Source organism: Lytechinus variegatus, chromosome 2, assembly GCF_018143015.1.
Source record: "Lytechinus variegatus isolate NC3 chromosome 2, Lvar_3.0, whole genome shotgun sequence".
NCBI classification, from domain to species: domain Eukaryota; kingdom Metazoa; phylum Echinodermata; class Echinoidea; order Temnopleuroida; family Toxopneustidae; genus Lytechinus; species Lytechinus variegatus.
In genome coordinates, this window is record NC_054741.1 from 32,275,305 (window position 1) to 32,291,694 (window position 16,390).

At 34.5% G+C, this 16,390-nt stretch overlaps 1 protein-coding gene across 1 annotated transcript in view; it reads left to right on the forward strand.

Annotated features, from left to right (window-relative positions):
* Positions 1 to 16,390, forward strand: part of LOC121409743 (mucin-17-like) — a 143,850-nt gene that overhangs the window by 62,209 nt on the left and 65,251 nt on the right. The window contains exons 23-27 of the mRNA XM_041601649.1: positions 520 to 765; positions 7,599 to 7,853; positions 8,727 to 8,975; positions 11,453 to 11,698; positions 12,744 to 12,989. Of these exons, the coding sequence (XP_041457583.1) occupies positions 520 to 765; positions 7,599 to 7,853; positions 8,727 to 8,975; positions 11,453 to 11,698; positions 12,744 to 12,989 (1,242 nt within the window). The remainder of the gene's footprint in view (positions 1 to 519; positions 766 to 7,598; positions 7,854 to 8,726; positions 8,976 to 11,452; positions 11,699 to 12,743; positions 12,990 to 16,390) is intronic.

The following is a 16,390-nucleotide window of genomic DNA, read 5'->3' on the forward strand; positions in this document are numbered from 1 at the left end:
TAAAGCACAGGGAAGGCTGAAATCAGAGGAATACATCCCTTAAAATGTTTTGTCCTATATTTTTACAATGCAAAATCCTTAGCCTCTTTTTGTGTCATGCAATTTTTGAGATCACATTTCCGACACCCGAAATTGCAGTTAGGAAGTTACTTGACATTTTGTAAGTGTATGTCATGTCCAAAATTGCTTGAAGACTTGATTTCAAGTGCAAATCCTTTGTCCTTGCATTTATTGTCATTTTATACTCTTCACCTAGATATAGTTAATGGTTATCCGGAAGGAAGAAATTCCTTGATTGCCCAATCAGTTTGGGCATGCTAAACTTTGGCTAATAATAATATCATCATGTTAAGCAGGACCCGCTGGGTGAACAGTTTTTGGAAATGAAGTGACTAACCTTGGTAAATATGAGGTTATTATTATTATTCATGCATGCACTTCAAATCCTAGTGATTTACCTGTATGTTAGCCAGGTAGTATTTTTTTACTATAGAAATTGCATTGTTTTACCCAATACAGTGGATCGTGTACCTCCACAAGTAACATGTCCGGCTGATGAAGTATATGACGTTGAAGTGCCTTTGAGTGGAAGAACAGTTACTTTTGGCACTGCAACAGCAATTGACTTTTCTGCTGTATCTCTGGTCAGTGTTACACCTCAGAATGGATTTTTCTTCTCCACGGGATCAACTACAGTGACATACACTTACAGAGATGCCAGCAACAATCAGGCTTCCTGCAGTTTCTTGGTCACTATTAATTCAGGTAGGAGTACTGACACTTCAATTCGATGGATTCACTATGTAGTGCGCCATCTATCAGTTGCTGTAAACAGTCTAAACTGTGGGGTCGACATCGCGCGCAGGTGCAGGTAGCGCACAGTGCTAATGCTTTGAAATGAAAACCATAATGGCAAGAAATTCCCTAAGACGGTCTAAATTTTTGCAAAAAAATGCAGGAAAATTTCTCTCCTACTTCCTGGACCTTTGTAAACACCATATCCGGACGAGCTGCATCGGCCAGTGCTGAATAATAGCATGCATGCATTTACTGTATTACTCGCACGTGCAACAGATATCAACTTGTTTCACATGATGCATTGTGAATTTCGGCCTGTACGCTGCAAGGGATAGTTGGTCCACCGTATTGTGAATCCACCAAATTTGCTGTGGTTTGTTGTAACATGGTGTCTTTTCAACAAAAAAAAACCTTTGTATGTGTAAAAGTAGGGGGTTTTGTACCAAGGTTGAAAATTATGCAAGTCCCAAAATTGATAAAAAAGTAGTGTGTCTGACCAATTAAAATGAAAAATGATCATCCTTGTATAAGTTTAGGAGGTAAGGATGGCCATACTTTTCCAGATATGTAAGCATTTTACTACATCTTGGTAGCCATTTTAAAGTCTTGTGAGGATTATCTTGAGACCAGCCTTCATTTTAACGAAACTATGGGATATAACATTAGAATTGTTTAATAAGAAAAACATAAAGGATACTATGGTATGTTCATGATATCATTTGGGTAATCTGGTTGGTCTTAATTAATGATTGTTACATGTATAAGCACCTTAAATATGGGTGTATGCTTCATTAATTCCTAAGTTCATCAAACAAAGAGGTTTTCAATTGTTGGATGTTTGACTTACCACTTTAATATGTTGATAATTAGCCATGAATATTAGCTTTTCAACTATTCCATTACTACAGTGCACAATCGGTTCAAACAATTTTTTCATGAAATCATTGATGGAAGAGGAAGAATTTATTGTATACAGGTAGTACATGTATGTAAGTATCATATCACAGACAGATCTGAAACTTTTGAGAATACACATTGCTTTTTGTCTGAATTTCAGATACCCTCTTACGAAATGACTTTTGGGATCGTTTTTCATGTTGATTTTTACTCAGTCTTGCAAAAGTTTGTATTATATGGTTTACAGTAGAGTAGATTTTCAAACCATTAGGTTTTCATTACAGCATCTTTATAGGAGCCCGCAAAGTTCTTTTTGTTTCGCCTGCATAGCAGAGCAAGACTGTATGTAGGCACCACTTTTCCGATGGCGGCTTTGTCAACATTGAAATCTTAACAAAGGTTAAGTTTTTGAAATGTCATCATAACTTAGAAAGCATATAGGGGTCATTCTAAAAAAAAATGATACAATTCACAAAAAACGTGTCTCGACTATCTTATGTCCGCTAGCTTCACAACCCTGAACATTTTCTACAAAATTTTTATCAAGAAAATGACAATAATAGACTAGTTTCACAAAGCATATGCGACCAGTGACTTGTAAAGCTCTAATTTTATTACAAAAGCCTTTTATTTTTGCTTTTTGTTAGAATAGACACTGTCTCGGGTCAGTTTTAGATTTTACTATCATTCTCTTTTATAAGTACTCTTTATTTCTCACCTACATTGATGTCTGGTGAGGGCAGCATGGTGTAAACGTCTGACATACTGCGCTTATCCTAGTATTTGATGATCACTTTGTGATTGATTTCACTTTTAACTTTGTCCCAAATTTGTTTTAACCTTCCTAACGAATACTGCCACAAGTTTTTTCTCCCTTTCAAACTGAATTATATTATATGATAATGTGTCTGCAAGTAGAGTGATAATCAATAATAAATAATTGATAGGGAATTATCATATGTGTTTCCTGTTTTACACGAAAATAAAGGACTATTCTTACAAAATGAAATGTATGACTAAACAGATTTAACATCCGTAACGCACCTTAAGAAGATATGCAGTTTAGCAGTTCTGTTAAGAATTCAGTATTATATAGAATAAGAGACACCTTTCATAATAAATACAGTTTGCAAAGTTAGAGCTGCTACAAAAGGACCACGTTGGACCTTAAACCATAAAGACATTAACTTCCGTAAGGCATTAACTTCCGCAACATTTTTTCTTGAATATGCTACAAATTTGTGCTTTATCGAATCACTCCGGATCATAGAGATATAAATCATATAAGGTACCCTCCACCTACTTACCCATTAAAATGATAGCTATTCATCCTTGTAAAATTATTATTACACACCTTATTTTCGACATCACTTTGTAAAGAGGGAAAATTGCCAGCGAAAACAATTTTCTGTGAATTATATACGATATTTAATGCTTTTGGAATTTTAAATGATTCGTACTACAAAGTTGGAATATTGGCATCTTCTTTAGAACTTAACAATTTTAACTTCCTTTGCAATATAAAGTGCATTAAAGGAGAATGAAACCATTGGAACAAGATAGCTTGTGTGAAAACAGAAAAATCAAAGAAACAGATCAACAAAAGTTTGAGAAAAATCGGACAAATAATGAGAAAGTTATGAGCATTTGAATATTGCGATCACTAATGCTATGGAGATAGCAAATTGGCAATGCGACAAAGATGTGTGATGTCACTTGTGAACAACTCTCCCATTACTTTGGTATATATTTTACTAGAATTGCCTCTTTTATCACATCTATCCATAAATAATGTGTTCTGTTTACATGAGGGCATGTAATACATATTTTTTAAGAATACATCATGGATAAAGAGTTTGTATCATCATAAGAAAAAGCAAAAAGAGACATTTTGAGGGTATTTATAGTCCACCAAAGGGAAAGTTGTTCATCAGTGACATCACACATCCTTGTCGCATTGCCAAAGTGAGGATCACCATAGCATTAGTGATTGCAATATTCAAATGCTCATAACTTTCTCACTATTTGTCAGATTTTTCTCAAACTTTCTTTATTCTTATTCTTTGATTTTTCTGTTTCTACACAAGCCTATTTGTTCCAAAGGTTTCATTCCCCTTTAACTTCCGTAACAATTATTGTGACAGAAGTTAATACACTTCTTTGATGTACTTCGCTGAGATTGATAGTACGATTCTAGTTCCAGAACATGTGACATGGCTTTGTCTAATGCTGAAGTCGGCAGAAACGCTGGAAAGAAAGGGAATAAGGAGAAACAATAAAACTTTCATGGACAAGGAAATAGAAAGGAAAACTATTTGCAATGACTCATGAGCAATGATGAGGAGGGTTATTTCACCGATCAAATATGTGAGCGCGAAACGCGATCTAAAACTTGTGTATAGTCTAACCTGAAAACTTGAGATTCTGAGATTCGAAGCATTTTTTGTAAAAACAATCAGGAGGATATCTGAATAAACTATTAATGTGAGTACAAAGTGCTAGCTGATTTTTTTAGTATTCTTACTGAAACCTTAACATTCTAAACAGTGTTTGAACCAATTACAAGGATGGGTATCTTAATTGATGCGACTGTAAATTTGTTATGTTTTGATCTGAAAACAATCATTTTTGGACGTTTTAATTTGAGAACAAGATATATATCCAATAAACAATTATTGAAAAGGTAAAACGCGCGCTTTTTGAAGTTTAGAACCCAAAACGGGACATTCTATTAACTTTTTGTAATCATAAAAAGGATCGGTGTCTTGCTAAGGAACTGATGCGCAGCGAGTGCAAAGCGCTAGCTGAAAATGTGTCATTCCAATATAAAAACAGACATTTTAAGCACGCTTTCAAATAAAGAGGATATAAATTGAATAAAAAAATAATGTCATGCAATAGAATACAAAAGAACAAGTGGGGGTTACATGTATCTACACCATCAATCAACTCTTTTAATATTCATGAAGATATGCATAGACCAAACTGTTCCCCCTAAAATACTGCAAATCTTTAAAATGGCATAACTTCGTTATTCCTTTTTCGATTTTGATCATATTTGCAGTATTTTACTTTTTCTTATTAATATCTGTTCAGAACACATTTTTTGAGCCTGGATGCGCATGAAAAGAGCTGAAATATTTGATATAGGTCTACTTACATGAAAACGTAGAAAGGGGTATTCAAACACTCAAGGTTTGATGGAATTTATTATTGAAATACGTATTTCGATAATCAAACATTTTGGCTATTCATCATTTTGGTAAATCATTTTTGTAACAGGCTGCTTAATTGGGTATCTCAATGAAACAAAAATAATGAAACAAAAATCGTGATTAGATCATTCAGAGTCCATTGATAATTTATGTATTTCTGATATTTTAACCTCTTGTTTCATTCACTTCACTTTATTATTGTTCGTTTCCCCATGTCCTTTTAAACGTTTTTTTTTCTTCTTTTATTTCTCTCTCTATCTTTTTTGGCTATTGGCAAGCGGTGGGATTCCTCGTAACCCAGAGAACTCATCCTGGTTACGGGACTACGATTGTTATATTTTGTTTATTGCCAGAAACTTTTAAGATGAACTGCAATTCTGTGGCCCTGTTATTCGGTTTTCTCATTCCAACTTTGAACAAGAACGACAATAAAATTACAGTTTCCGTTTCATGTTATGTTTTCACTTTTTTAGGGGGTGGCAAATTAAGCTATGCGCTCCACATTTATCTTTATTTATTAGAAATAAGGTAATACGAATACCTAAATATGGATTTTCTTAAGCTAACAATAAATATTGCAATTTGTAACTTGATTTAACTTCCGTAATGAAGATTGACAAGGGTAAAGGCCACTCGATGATTTGATGGTAAAGTATCTTGGGATTCCCAGAATTGGTCATGCATTTCTTAGGATCTTCCTTAGGATTGCTTGAGGCCAGAAACTTCTAAGATGAACTACAATTCTGTGGCCCGGTTATTCGGTTTTCTAATTTTAACTGTGACCAAGAACGACAATAAAAATGACAGTTGGCCGTTTCCTGTTCTATTTTTAACTTTTTTCATTGGGGGGATTAAGAAATGCGTTCCACATTAATCTTAAAAAAAAATGATATACGAATACCTTGATATGGATGTTCCTAAGCTAACAAAATAAGTATTGCAACTTGTAACTTAATTTTAACTTCCGTAACGAAGATTGACAGAGTTAAATGCTATCGAGAGAATTTAATGGTAGACTATATTGGATTCCCAGCATTGGTCATGCATTGCTTAGGATCTCAGATTATGGATGAAACTTATTTTAAGGTTGCCTCATTCAAATTATGAACATTATACTGAACAAAAGATGTGCAATGATTTTTATGGTACTTTTTGTTATATGTTATTTGGTAAAATCCTGCTTCTGAAAAACAATATTGGATATTTTTCCATCTTGCAAACATTTTGGCTTCAGAGATAAAATTGTTGATACCACACTGAAACTAAATTGTGTGCATTTCAATTCCAATCATTTCAAAAGTGATTTAATTGAGTAACATAAGTGGGCAATGCTAACGATTAATCTCCGTAACATTGATATACAGTGCTCGAGTTAATCCGGTCAGTACTTGAAATTGACGCAACAGCGACTTGCCCCTTTTCTGTTGCCACTTTCTCATACATGGTACTTTCACAATATGCATCTTTCAACCCATTCTGTAGACTTCATTTTTACGATTTTTCCCCCCATCAATTGGTGCATTTTTCTGAGAATGACCCAAAGACCAGGTTCATGAAACTTGGACATATGTTAATCAAGTATACCTGAACATTATGCCAGAGTTTCAGGTCACATGACCCAAATCAAAGGTCATTTAAGGTTATGAACTTTTGCGATTTTGGGGGTATTTATGGAATTGGCATCATAACTTTAAAACATTTGTGGATCTAGTTCATGAAACTTGGATATAAGAGCAACCTTCTATTTCTGAATATCATATGCGAGTTTCAGATCACATGGCCAAGGTCAAGGATCATTTATTTTTTGTAGACCATGTTGGGGAATCAATATCAAAATCTTAACCAAGGTTAAGTTTTTAAAATGTCATCATAACTTGGACAGTATATTGACCTAGTTCATGAAACTTAGACCTAATTGTAATGGTGTATCACTAAAGATCCTGCCTGAGGAACAGGAGACAAGACCAAGGTCAAAGGTCGTTTCTGTCAACGAACTCGAACCAAGTTATAGAATTGTCATCATAAGTTTAAAAGTCTTATGGATCTAGTACATGCAACTTTGACAGAGCAACCATGTATCCCTGAAAATGTGCAAGTTTCAGATCACATGATCAAGATCAAAGGTCATTTAAGGTCAGTGAATTCTGGCTGTGTTGGGAGTATTTGTTGAATTGGCATTATACATGTAACTTAGAAAGTGCATGGATCTAGCTCATGAAACATAGACATAAGGGTAATCAAGTATGAATGATTGTTTTGCACTCATCCAAGGTCACATGATCCTGGTCTAAGGTCATTTTGGGTCATTGGACATCCAATTTTATTATTATATTAGTGTTCTCTTTGTGAATAATTATTCAATAGCTGTTTTAGAAGTCAGCGCTGCTGCTATATCAAATTGCGTAATGCAGGCGAGACTGCCAGAGGCGTTCCACTTGTTAAATTTGTTTAGAGATTCTTTAAAGAAATTCTCCACAAATGAAGTATCTTTACTTCTCATGTAGTTTCTTCTTACTTTTTTTTTATCTTTCTACTTTCTTTCATTTACAAGACTTTTCAATCATAATTCTAACTGGTAAATATAGTGAGTCATGAGATGTATATAAACTTTGTCTAGAAAGACAATTTGCATTAGAATTTTTTCCAGTCATTTTCCAAATCTCTATTCTAATTTCCATTTTGTTGTAGTTGACAACACTCCACCAGATATTCAAAACTGCCCTCCTCAAGTCAATGAAGAAATTGGCTTTGGTGCAACATCTGGTGTGGTTGCATGGCCAATTGTATTTGCATCTGACAATTCTGGTCAACTTGAGGTTCCCAGTCTTTCGCATAACAACGGGGGTATCTTCCCCTTAGGCACCACAGCTGTTACGATTGAGTTCAGAGATCTTTCTGGCAATACAGCCGTATGTTCCTTCACGGTCACTGTAACAGCACAAGGTAATACCTGTGATTTAAAGTTTGAGTCTTAAACAATGTATTTTACATGCTCTATAACAATTTGAGTTGAAAGAGGCTTTTGAAAATATTGTTATCAAAACAGAAACAGGCAGAGCAGAACATGCAATGTAAAGGATTTAAAGAAACAAACCCTTTTCTTACCCTGAATTCATTTAGACTGGACTCTAGAATAATGAAGTGTGATTGTATGCTTAATATTTTGTTGGGAAGGGTTTATTACACTGCCTATATGAGGGCCTTGATTTTGAACTATCAGATGTTTGCATATCATTGCCCTCTGCAGAGGGTTTATTGTGGCTTATATTTTCGGGTCATGTGTTTGTCGATATTGTTTTTGTTCTGTGTATGAATAAAAAAAACTGTTCGATGAATTTGATAAGTGTATCATTGCGGGCTTATGTCTAGGTTTAGGTTCATTTTCTTTAAGTCTGTGTCAACTTGAGTAAATACTTTTGAAGAATGACATCCTGTATTAAAATGCATAGTGCATAAATTTTAGGACTGATAATAATGACTATACTTTGGGCACTCAACATTGCAATTATTTCATATGATTGAATTTATTCTTCTATGTGCTTTTTTCCCAATGTTCCTTTATTTAATTGTATTCATCAAATAATTCTAATGATTAAAAGATTTAGAAAAAAACTATATAATTTGGTTGGCGGGAAAGGCTGATTATACAATTAGAAGATGTTGCATTCAGTTCTTCTAATGATTTTTGTCATTTTAGTTTTTTGTCTTTGTTTCAAAATATTAGAATTGTAATTTTTCTGTATTTCAAGGATTATACATACATGTAATTACTCAATTAACTGTATGACTTTAATCTTCATACTTCTCAATTCACAGCTGATAACATACCACCTGTTGTAAATTGCCCTCCGGACGTTACTGAAACAGTTGAATTAGGCACTTCTTCCAGACAAGTATCCTTTGATACTCCCATGGTCAGTGATAATTCTGGAAGCTTCAGCCTTGTACAAGCAAGTCATCAACCTGGAGATAGCTTTACCACAGGAACAACAAGAGTCACCTACACCTATGCTGATGGAAGCGGAAATACAGCTTCTTGCTCATTTGTAATCAACATAATAGCTGGTATGTCCATTGTCTCTTTTTGGAAATCTTGTTGGTCATAATTTCTGATAGATGCTTGTATAAGATACAGGTATATGCTTTATTAGGTGGTCTGTCTACGACAGATCACCTATTGATTTCGTCAGAATTTTCTTTATTTCTTTATTCTTGGCACCTATGTTTGTCGCCAACTTTTCTCGAAATTGGCTGAATCAATTTTGCTGATTTTTTCGTCATATATAGAATCTATCATAGAGACGGCAAAATAAGCTTTTCAAGGTCATATGGTCATGATGACGTCATCTACGCGCCATTTTGTAAAATTCTTCATTTGATCATATCTTCATTATCAATAATCAAAAATTAACAATATTTACATGACATTAACTTCATGTCAAGGGTCAACTGTCAATGTCATCAAAGGTCATGTAGAGGTCATGACGCGCGCGTCAAAGGTAAAAAAATCGTCCAAATGACCTATAAAATTTTTTGGGTACGTTTCAGGTCATTTTAAGCATTTCAAAAATTTGCGCGCGCGCACATATGCGCGCGCGTTTCCGCGCGTTACACCTTAACACAACGCAGAAAAAACGTTTCTTTTAATATCATTGCATTGCTAATAAAATTCTGAGCAATTTGATACCTTGATCAACCTTCTACAACCATTAATATAGAAATTAACACCCATTAAATTTTGCAGCACGTGTGCGCGCGAGCTCTCACTATAGGCCATATATGGGCAAAAACATGCCTATTGTAAATTCACTGTAGCTCTTTAAAAAGTCCGTTGACCCCCAATTTTTTTTTCATATATCGATAGAGTATGAGTTGTAGATTTGATTTCATGTCACCATTGTCCCTAAATTATATCGTGACGTCATCAAATAGGCGCCCAAATTAAAAATTTCATTTTTTTCAAAAATGACGTCATCAAATTTATGCAAATTTGGCTGTAACTTCTCGAATATAGATCATTTTTCGCCCAGATTTCTATATGTTGTAGTTTATAATGTACTCTTTCTCCTCAGTTAACATGAATATTCGTTTTGAGAAACGCATCATTGTGTAAAACAGCGATGAAAAGAGGCATGTCATTTTTCCTCATTTTGCGTGTAATCTCTATGGGACATGACTTTTTCCCAAAACTAGATTCGACATTCCTCTATTTCGTGAGCCATATCTCCATTTTGTCTTGTCAGCTTTCCTTGAGCTTTTAACATGTTGTAGCTGAGATTCTGGGCTATCGGAAGTGTGCCCTTCATTTTTTGATCAGATGCCGGGATCATGCCCGTATTTCACTTGCAAAATTGGAATTGTAATTCTCAAAATTGCTTACGTGTAATCTCTATGGGGAATATCGTGGCTCAATGGATAACGCATTTGACTTGCTTTCTCGAGGGCGGAGGTTCGATTCCTGGGGTAGAAAAGATGATTTTTTTTTTCGTTTTTTTTTTTCTTTTTGCCACCTCTTACATTATCCTTTATGATAATTAAAAGGTATGAAAGTTAAAATTTAGCAAGATAAAACAGATTATAATGTTTTTTTCATATCACATGTATTTTGTGTGTAATCTCTATGGGACATGACTTTTTCTCAAAACTAGATTCGACATTCCTCTATTTCGTGAGCCATATCTCCATTTCTTCTTGTCAGTTTAGCCGGAGTTTTTAATATGTTATAGCTGAGATTCTGGGCTTTCGGTAATTATCCCTCCACTTTTTGATCAGATGCCGGGATCATGCCCGTTTTTCACTTGCAATATTGGAATTGTAATTCTCAAAATTGCTTACGTGTAAAGTCTATGGGAAACATTAATAATCACATTGAGCAATGGTCAAAATTTATTCTCAGGATGTCTAGAATCAAGATTATCAATCATATCTAAATTATTCATTTTATACATTAGCCGACTCTGAATGAAAAATCATGACAGACCACCTAATTCGTCCGCATGACGAATTAAATTCTAGTTATTTTATAATTTTATGAAAGTAAGCTGTTTTTACATACTGGTAGTCTAACTTACCACTTCAATATGGTGATAATAGGCCATGGATAAGGTTTTTACTATGCTGTTGCCATGGTACACAATCAGTTAAAACATTTTTTGTCACAAAATTTTCAAAAATTAAGCACATAAGTATGATATCATAGACATATATTGAACTTTTGAGATATGTACAAATTCATGTACAAATCTTTTGACCTTGCACTTATTGTCATTTTCTACTCTCCACCCAGATGTAGTTAATGGTTACCCAGTAGGAAGAAATTCCTTGAATGCTTAAGTGTCCAATCAGGTTGGGCATGCTAAACTTTGGGTAATAATAATGTCATCATGTTAAGCAGGACCCGCAGGGTGAACAGTTTTGGAACTGAAGGGACTAACCTTTGAATATATGAGGTTATTATTATTCATTAATTCTCTAGTGATTTACCTCTATGTCAGCCAGGTATTATTTTCACTATAGAAATTGCTCTGTTTTACCTAATACAGTGGATCGTGTACCTCCACAAGTAACATGCCCGCCTGATGAAGTATATGACGTTGAAGTGCCATCGAGTGGAAGAACAGTTACTTTTGGCACTGCAACAGCAATTGACTTTTCTACTGTATCTCTGGTCAGTGTTACACCTCAGACTGGAACTTTCTTCTCCACGGGATCAACTACAGTGACATACACTTACAGAGATACCAGCAACAATGAGGCTTCCTGCAGTTTCTTGGTCACTATTAATTCAGGTAGGAGTACTGACACTTCAATTCGATGGATTCACTATGTAGTGCGCCATCTATCAGTTGCTGTAAACAGTTATTCGTAATGTCTTTTTTCTTCATAATGCAAGATGAGGGTTTTTATTCATAATCTTTACTATATAGGGTTATTTTTCTGATTGAATGCAAATCATCAATCCAAAATCAGAGTTTGATACTGAATTAGAAAAATTGTCAATAATTTATCTATTATTTGCTAATCATAAGAAATATTGAGAGCCATGGGTCAGAGTTGCAATTCTTTATAAGATTTGAGGGTACTTTATTCATTCAATGTTAGGGTCAATATTAATGTTATAAGAGATATGAAATAGAAGAGGGGTGCCTGTTATAATTAGAAAAGTGGTCAATAGTAATTGGTCATGATGAAAGGAGTGAGACACAAGTCATACTTGTAGATAGTCCCTTTTTTAGATAGGAATAAGAGCATCACTAATGGGTATAGAGGGTTGATTTTTATGATTGAGGTTAACAGTTGCTTTTAATTCTATAAAGCACAGGGAAGGCTGAAATCAGAGGAATACATCCCTTAAAATGTTTTGTCCTATATTTTTACAATGCAAAATCCTTAATGGCCTCTTTTTGTGTCATGCAATTTTTGAGATCACATTTCTGACACCCGAAATTGCAGTTAGGAAGTTACTTGACATTTTGAAAGTGTATGTCATGTTCAAAATTGCTTGAAGACTTGATTTCAAGTGCAAATCCTTTGGCCTTGCATTTATTGTCATTTTATACTCTTCACCCAGATGTAGTTAATGGTTACCCGGAAGGAAGAAATTACTTGATTGCCCAATCAGGTTGGGCATGCTAAACTTTGGCTAATAATAATATCATCATGTTAAGCAGGACCCGCTGGGAGAACAGTTTTTGGAAATGAAGTGATTAACCTTGGTAAATATGAGGTTATTATTATTATTCATGCATGCACTTCAAATCCTAGTGATTTACCTGTATGTTAGCCAGGTAGTATTTTTTTACTATAGAAATTGCATTGTTTTACCCAATACAGTGGATCGTGTACCTCCACAAGTAACATGTCCGCCTGATGAAGTATATGACGTTGAAGTGCCATTGAGTGGTAGAACAGTTACTTTTGGCACTGCAACAGCAATTGACTTTTCTGCTGTATCTCTGGTCAGTGTTACACCTCAGACTGGAACTTTCTTCTCCACGGGATCAACTACAGTGACATACACTTACAGAGATGCCAGCAACAATCAGGCTTCCTGCAGTTTCTTGGTCACTATTAATTCAGGTAGGAGTACTGACACTTCAATTCGATGGATTCACTATGTAGTGCGCCATCTATCAGTTGCTGTAAACAGTCTAAACTGTGGGGTCGACATCGCGCGCAGGTGCAGGTAGCGCACAGTGCTAATGCTTTGAAATGAAAACCATAATGGCAAGAAATTCCCTAAGACGGTCTAAATTTTTGCAAAAAAATGCATGAAAATTTCTCTCCTACTTCCTGGACCTTTGTAAACACCATATCCGGACGAGCTGCATCGGCCAGTGCTGAATAATAGCATGCATGCATTTACTTTATTACTCGCACGTGCAACAGATATGAACTTGTTTCACATGATGCATTGTGAATTTCGGCCTGTACGCTGCAAGGGATAGTTGGTCCACCGTATTGTGAATCCACCAAATTTGCTATGGTTTGTTGTAACATGGTGGCTTTAAAAATGGTTGTATGTGTAAAAGTGGGGGATTTTGTACTGAGGTTGAAAATTTATCAAGTCCCAAAATTGATAAAAAATTAGTGTGTCTGACCAATAAAAATGAAAAATAATCATCCTTGTATAAGTGAAGGAGGTAAGGATGGCCATACTTTTCCAGATATGTAAGCATTTTACTACATCTTGGTAGCCATTTGAAAGTCTTGTGAGGATTATCTTGAGACCAGCCTTCATTTTAACGAAACTATGGGATATAACATTAGAATTGTTTAATAAGAAAAACATAAAGGATACTATGGTATGTTCATGATATCATTTGGGTAATCTGGTTGGTCTTAATTAATGATTGTTACATGTATAAGCACCTTAAATATGGGTGTATGCTTCATTAATTCCTAAGTTCATCAAACAAAGAGGTTTTCAATTGTTGGATGTTTGACTTACCACTTTAATATGTTGATAATTAGCCATGAATATTAGCTTTTCAACTATTCCATTACTACAGTGCACAATCAGTTCAAAGAATTTTTTCATGAAATCATTGATGGAAGAGGAAGAATTTATTGTATACATGTAGTACATGTATGTAAGTATCATATCACAGACAGATCTGAAACTTTTGAGAATACACATTGCTTTTTGTCTGAATTTCAGATACCCTCTTACGAAATGACTTTTGGGATCGTTTTTCATGTTGATTTTTACTCAGTCTCGCAAAAGTTTGTATTATATGGTTTACAGTAGAGTAGATTTTCAAACCATTAGGTTTTCATTACAGCATCTTTATAGGAGCCCGCAAAGTTCTTTTTGTTTCGCCTGCATAGCAGAGCAAGACTGTATGTAGGCACCACTTTTCCGATGGTGGCTTTGTCAACATTGAAATCTTAACAAAGGTTAAGTTTTTGAAATGTCATCATAACTTAGAAAGCATATAGGGGTCATTCTAAAAAAAATGATACAATTCACAAAAAACGTGTCTCGACTATCTTATGTCCGCTAGCTTCACAACCCTGAACATTTTCTACAAAATTTTTATCAAGAAAATGACAATAATAGACTAGTTTCACAAAGCATATGCGACCAGTGACTTGTAAAGCTCTAATTTTATTACAAAAGCCTTTTATTTTTGCTTTTTGTTAGAATAGACACTGTCTCGGGTCAGTTTTAGATTTTACTATCATTCTCTTTTATAAGTACTCTTTATTTCTCACCTACATTGATGTCTGGTGAGGGCAGCATGGTGTAAACGTCTGACATACTGCGCTTATCCTAGTATTTGATGATCACTTTGTGATTGATTTCACTTTTAACTTTGTCCCAAATTTGTTTTAACCTTCCTAACGAATACTGCCACAAGTTTTTTCTCCCTTTCAAACTGAATTATATTATATGATAATGTGTCTGCAAGTAGAGTGATAATCAATAATAAATAATTGATAGGGAATTATCATATGTGTTTCCTGTTTTACACGAAAATAAAGGACTATTCTTACAAAATGAAATGTATGACTAAACAGATTTAACATCCGTAACGCACCTTAAGAAGATATGCAGTTTAGCAGTTCTGTTAAGAATTCAGTATTATATAGAATAAGAGACACCTTTCATAATAAATACAGTTTGCAAAGTTAGAGCTGCTACAAAAGGACCACGTTGGACCTTAAACCATAAAGACATTAACTTCCGTAAGGAATTAACTTCCGCAACATTTTTTCTTGAATATGCTACAAATTTGTGCTTTATCGAATCACTCCGGATCATAGAGATATAAATCATATAAGGTACCCTCCACCTACTTACCCATTAAAATGATAGCTATTCATCCTTGTAAAATTATTATTACACACCTTATTTTCGACATCACTTTGTAAAGGGAAAATTGCCAGCGAAAACAATTTTCCGCGAATTATATACGATATTTAATGCTTTTGGAATTTTAAATGATTCATTATACAAATTTGGAATATTGGCATCTTCTTTAGAACTTAACAATTTTAACTTCCTTTAATTGCAATATAAAGTGCATTAAAGGAGAATGAAACCATTGGAGCAAGATAGCTTGTGTGAAAACAGAAAAATCAAAGAAACAGATCAAGAAAAGTTTGAGAAAAATCGGACAAATAATGAGAAAGTTATGAGCATTTGAATATTGCGATCACTAATGCTATGGAGATAGCAAATTGGCAATGCGACAAAGATGTGTGATGTCACTTGTGAACAACTCTCCCATTACTTTGGTATATATTTTACTAGAATTGCCTCTTTTATCACATCTATCCATAAATAATGTGTTCTGTTTACATGAGGGCATGTAATACATATTTTTTAAGAATACATCATGGATAAAGAGTTTGTATCATCATAAGAAAAAGCAAAAAGAGACATTTTGAGGGTATTTATAGTCCACCAAAGGGAAAGTTGTTCATCAGTGACATCACACATCCTTGTCGCATTGCCAAAGTGAGGATCACCATAGCATTAGTGATTGCAATATTCAAATGCTCATAACTTTCTCACTATTTGTCAGATTTTTCTCAAACTTTCTTTATTCTTATTCTTTGATTTTTCTGTTTCTACACAAGCCTATTTGTTCCAAAGGTTTCATTCCCCTTTAACTTCCGTAACAATTATTGTGACAGAAGTTAATACACTTCTTTGATGTACTTCGCTGAGATTGATAGTACGATTCTAGTTCCAGAACATGTGACATGGCTTTGTCTAATGCTGAAGTCGGCAGAAACGCTGGAAAGAAAGGGAATAAGGAGAAACAATAAAACTTTCATGGACAAGGAAATAGAAAGGAAAACTATTTGCAATGACTCATGAGCAATGATGAGGAGGGTTATTTCACCGATTAAATATGTGAGCGCAAAGCGCGAGCTAAAACTTGTGTATAGTCTAACCTGAAAACTTGAGATTCGAAGCATTTTTTGTAAAAATGATCAGGAGGATATCTGAATAAACTATTAATGTG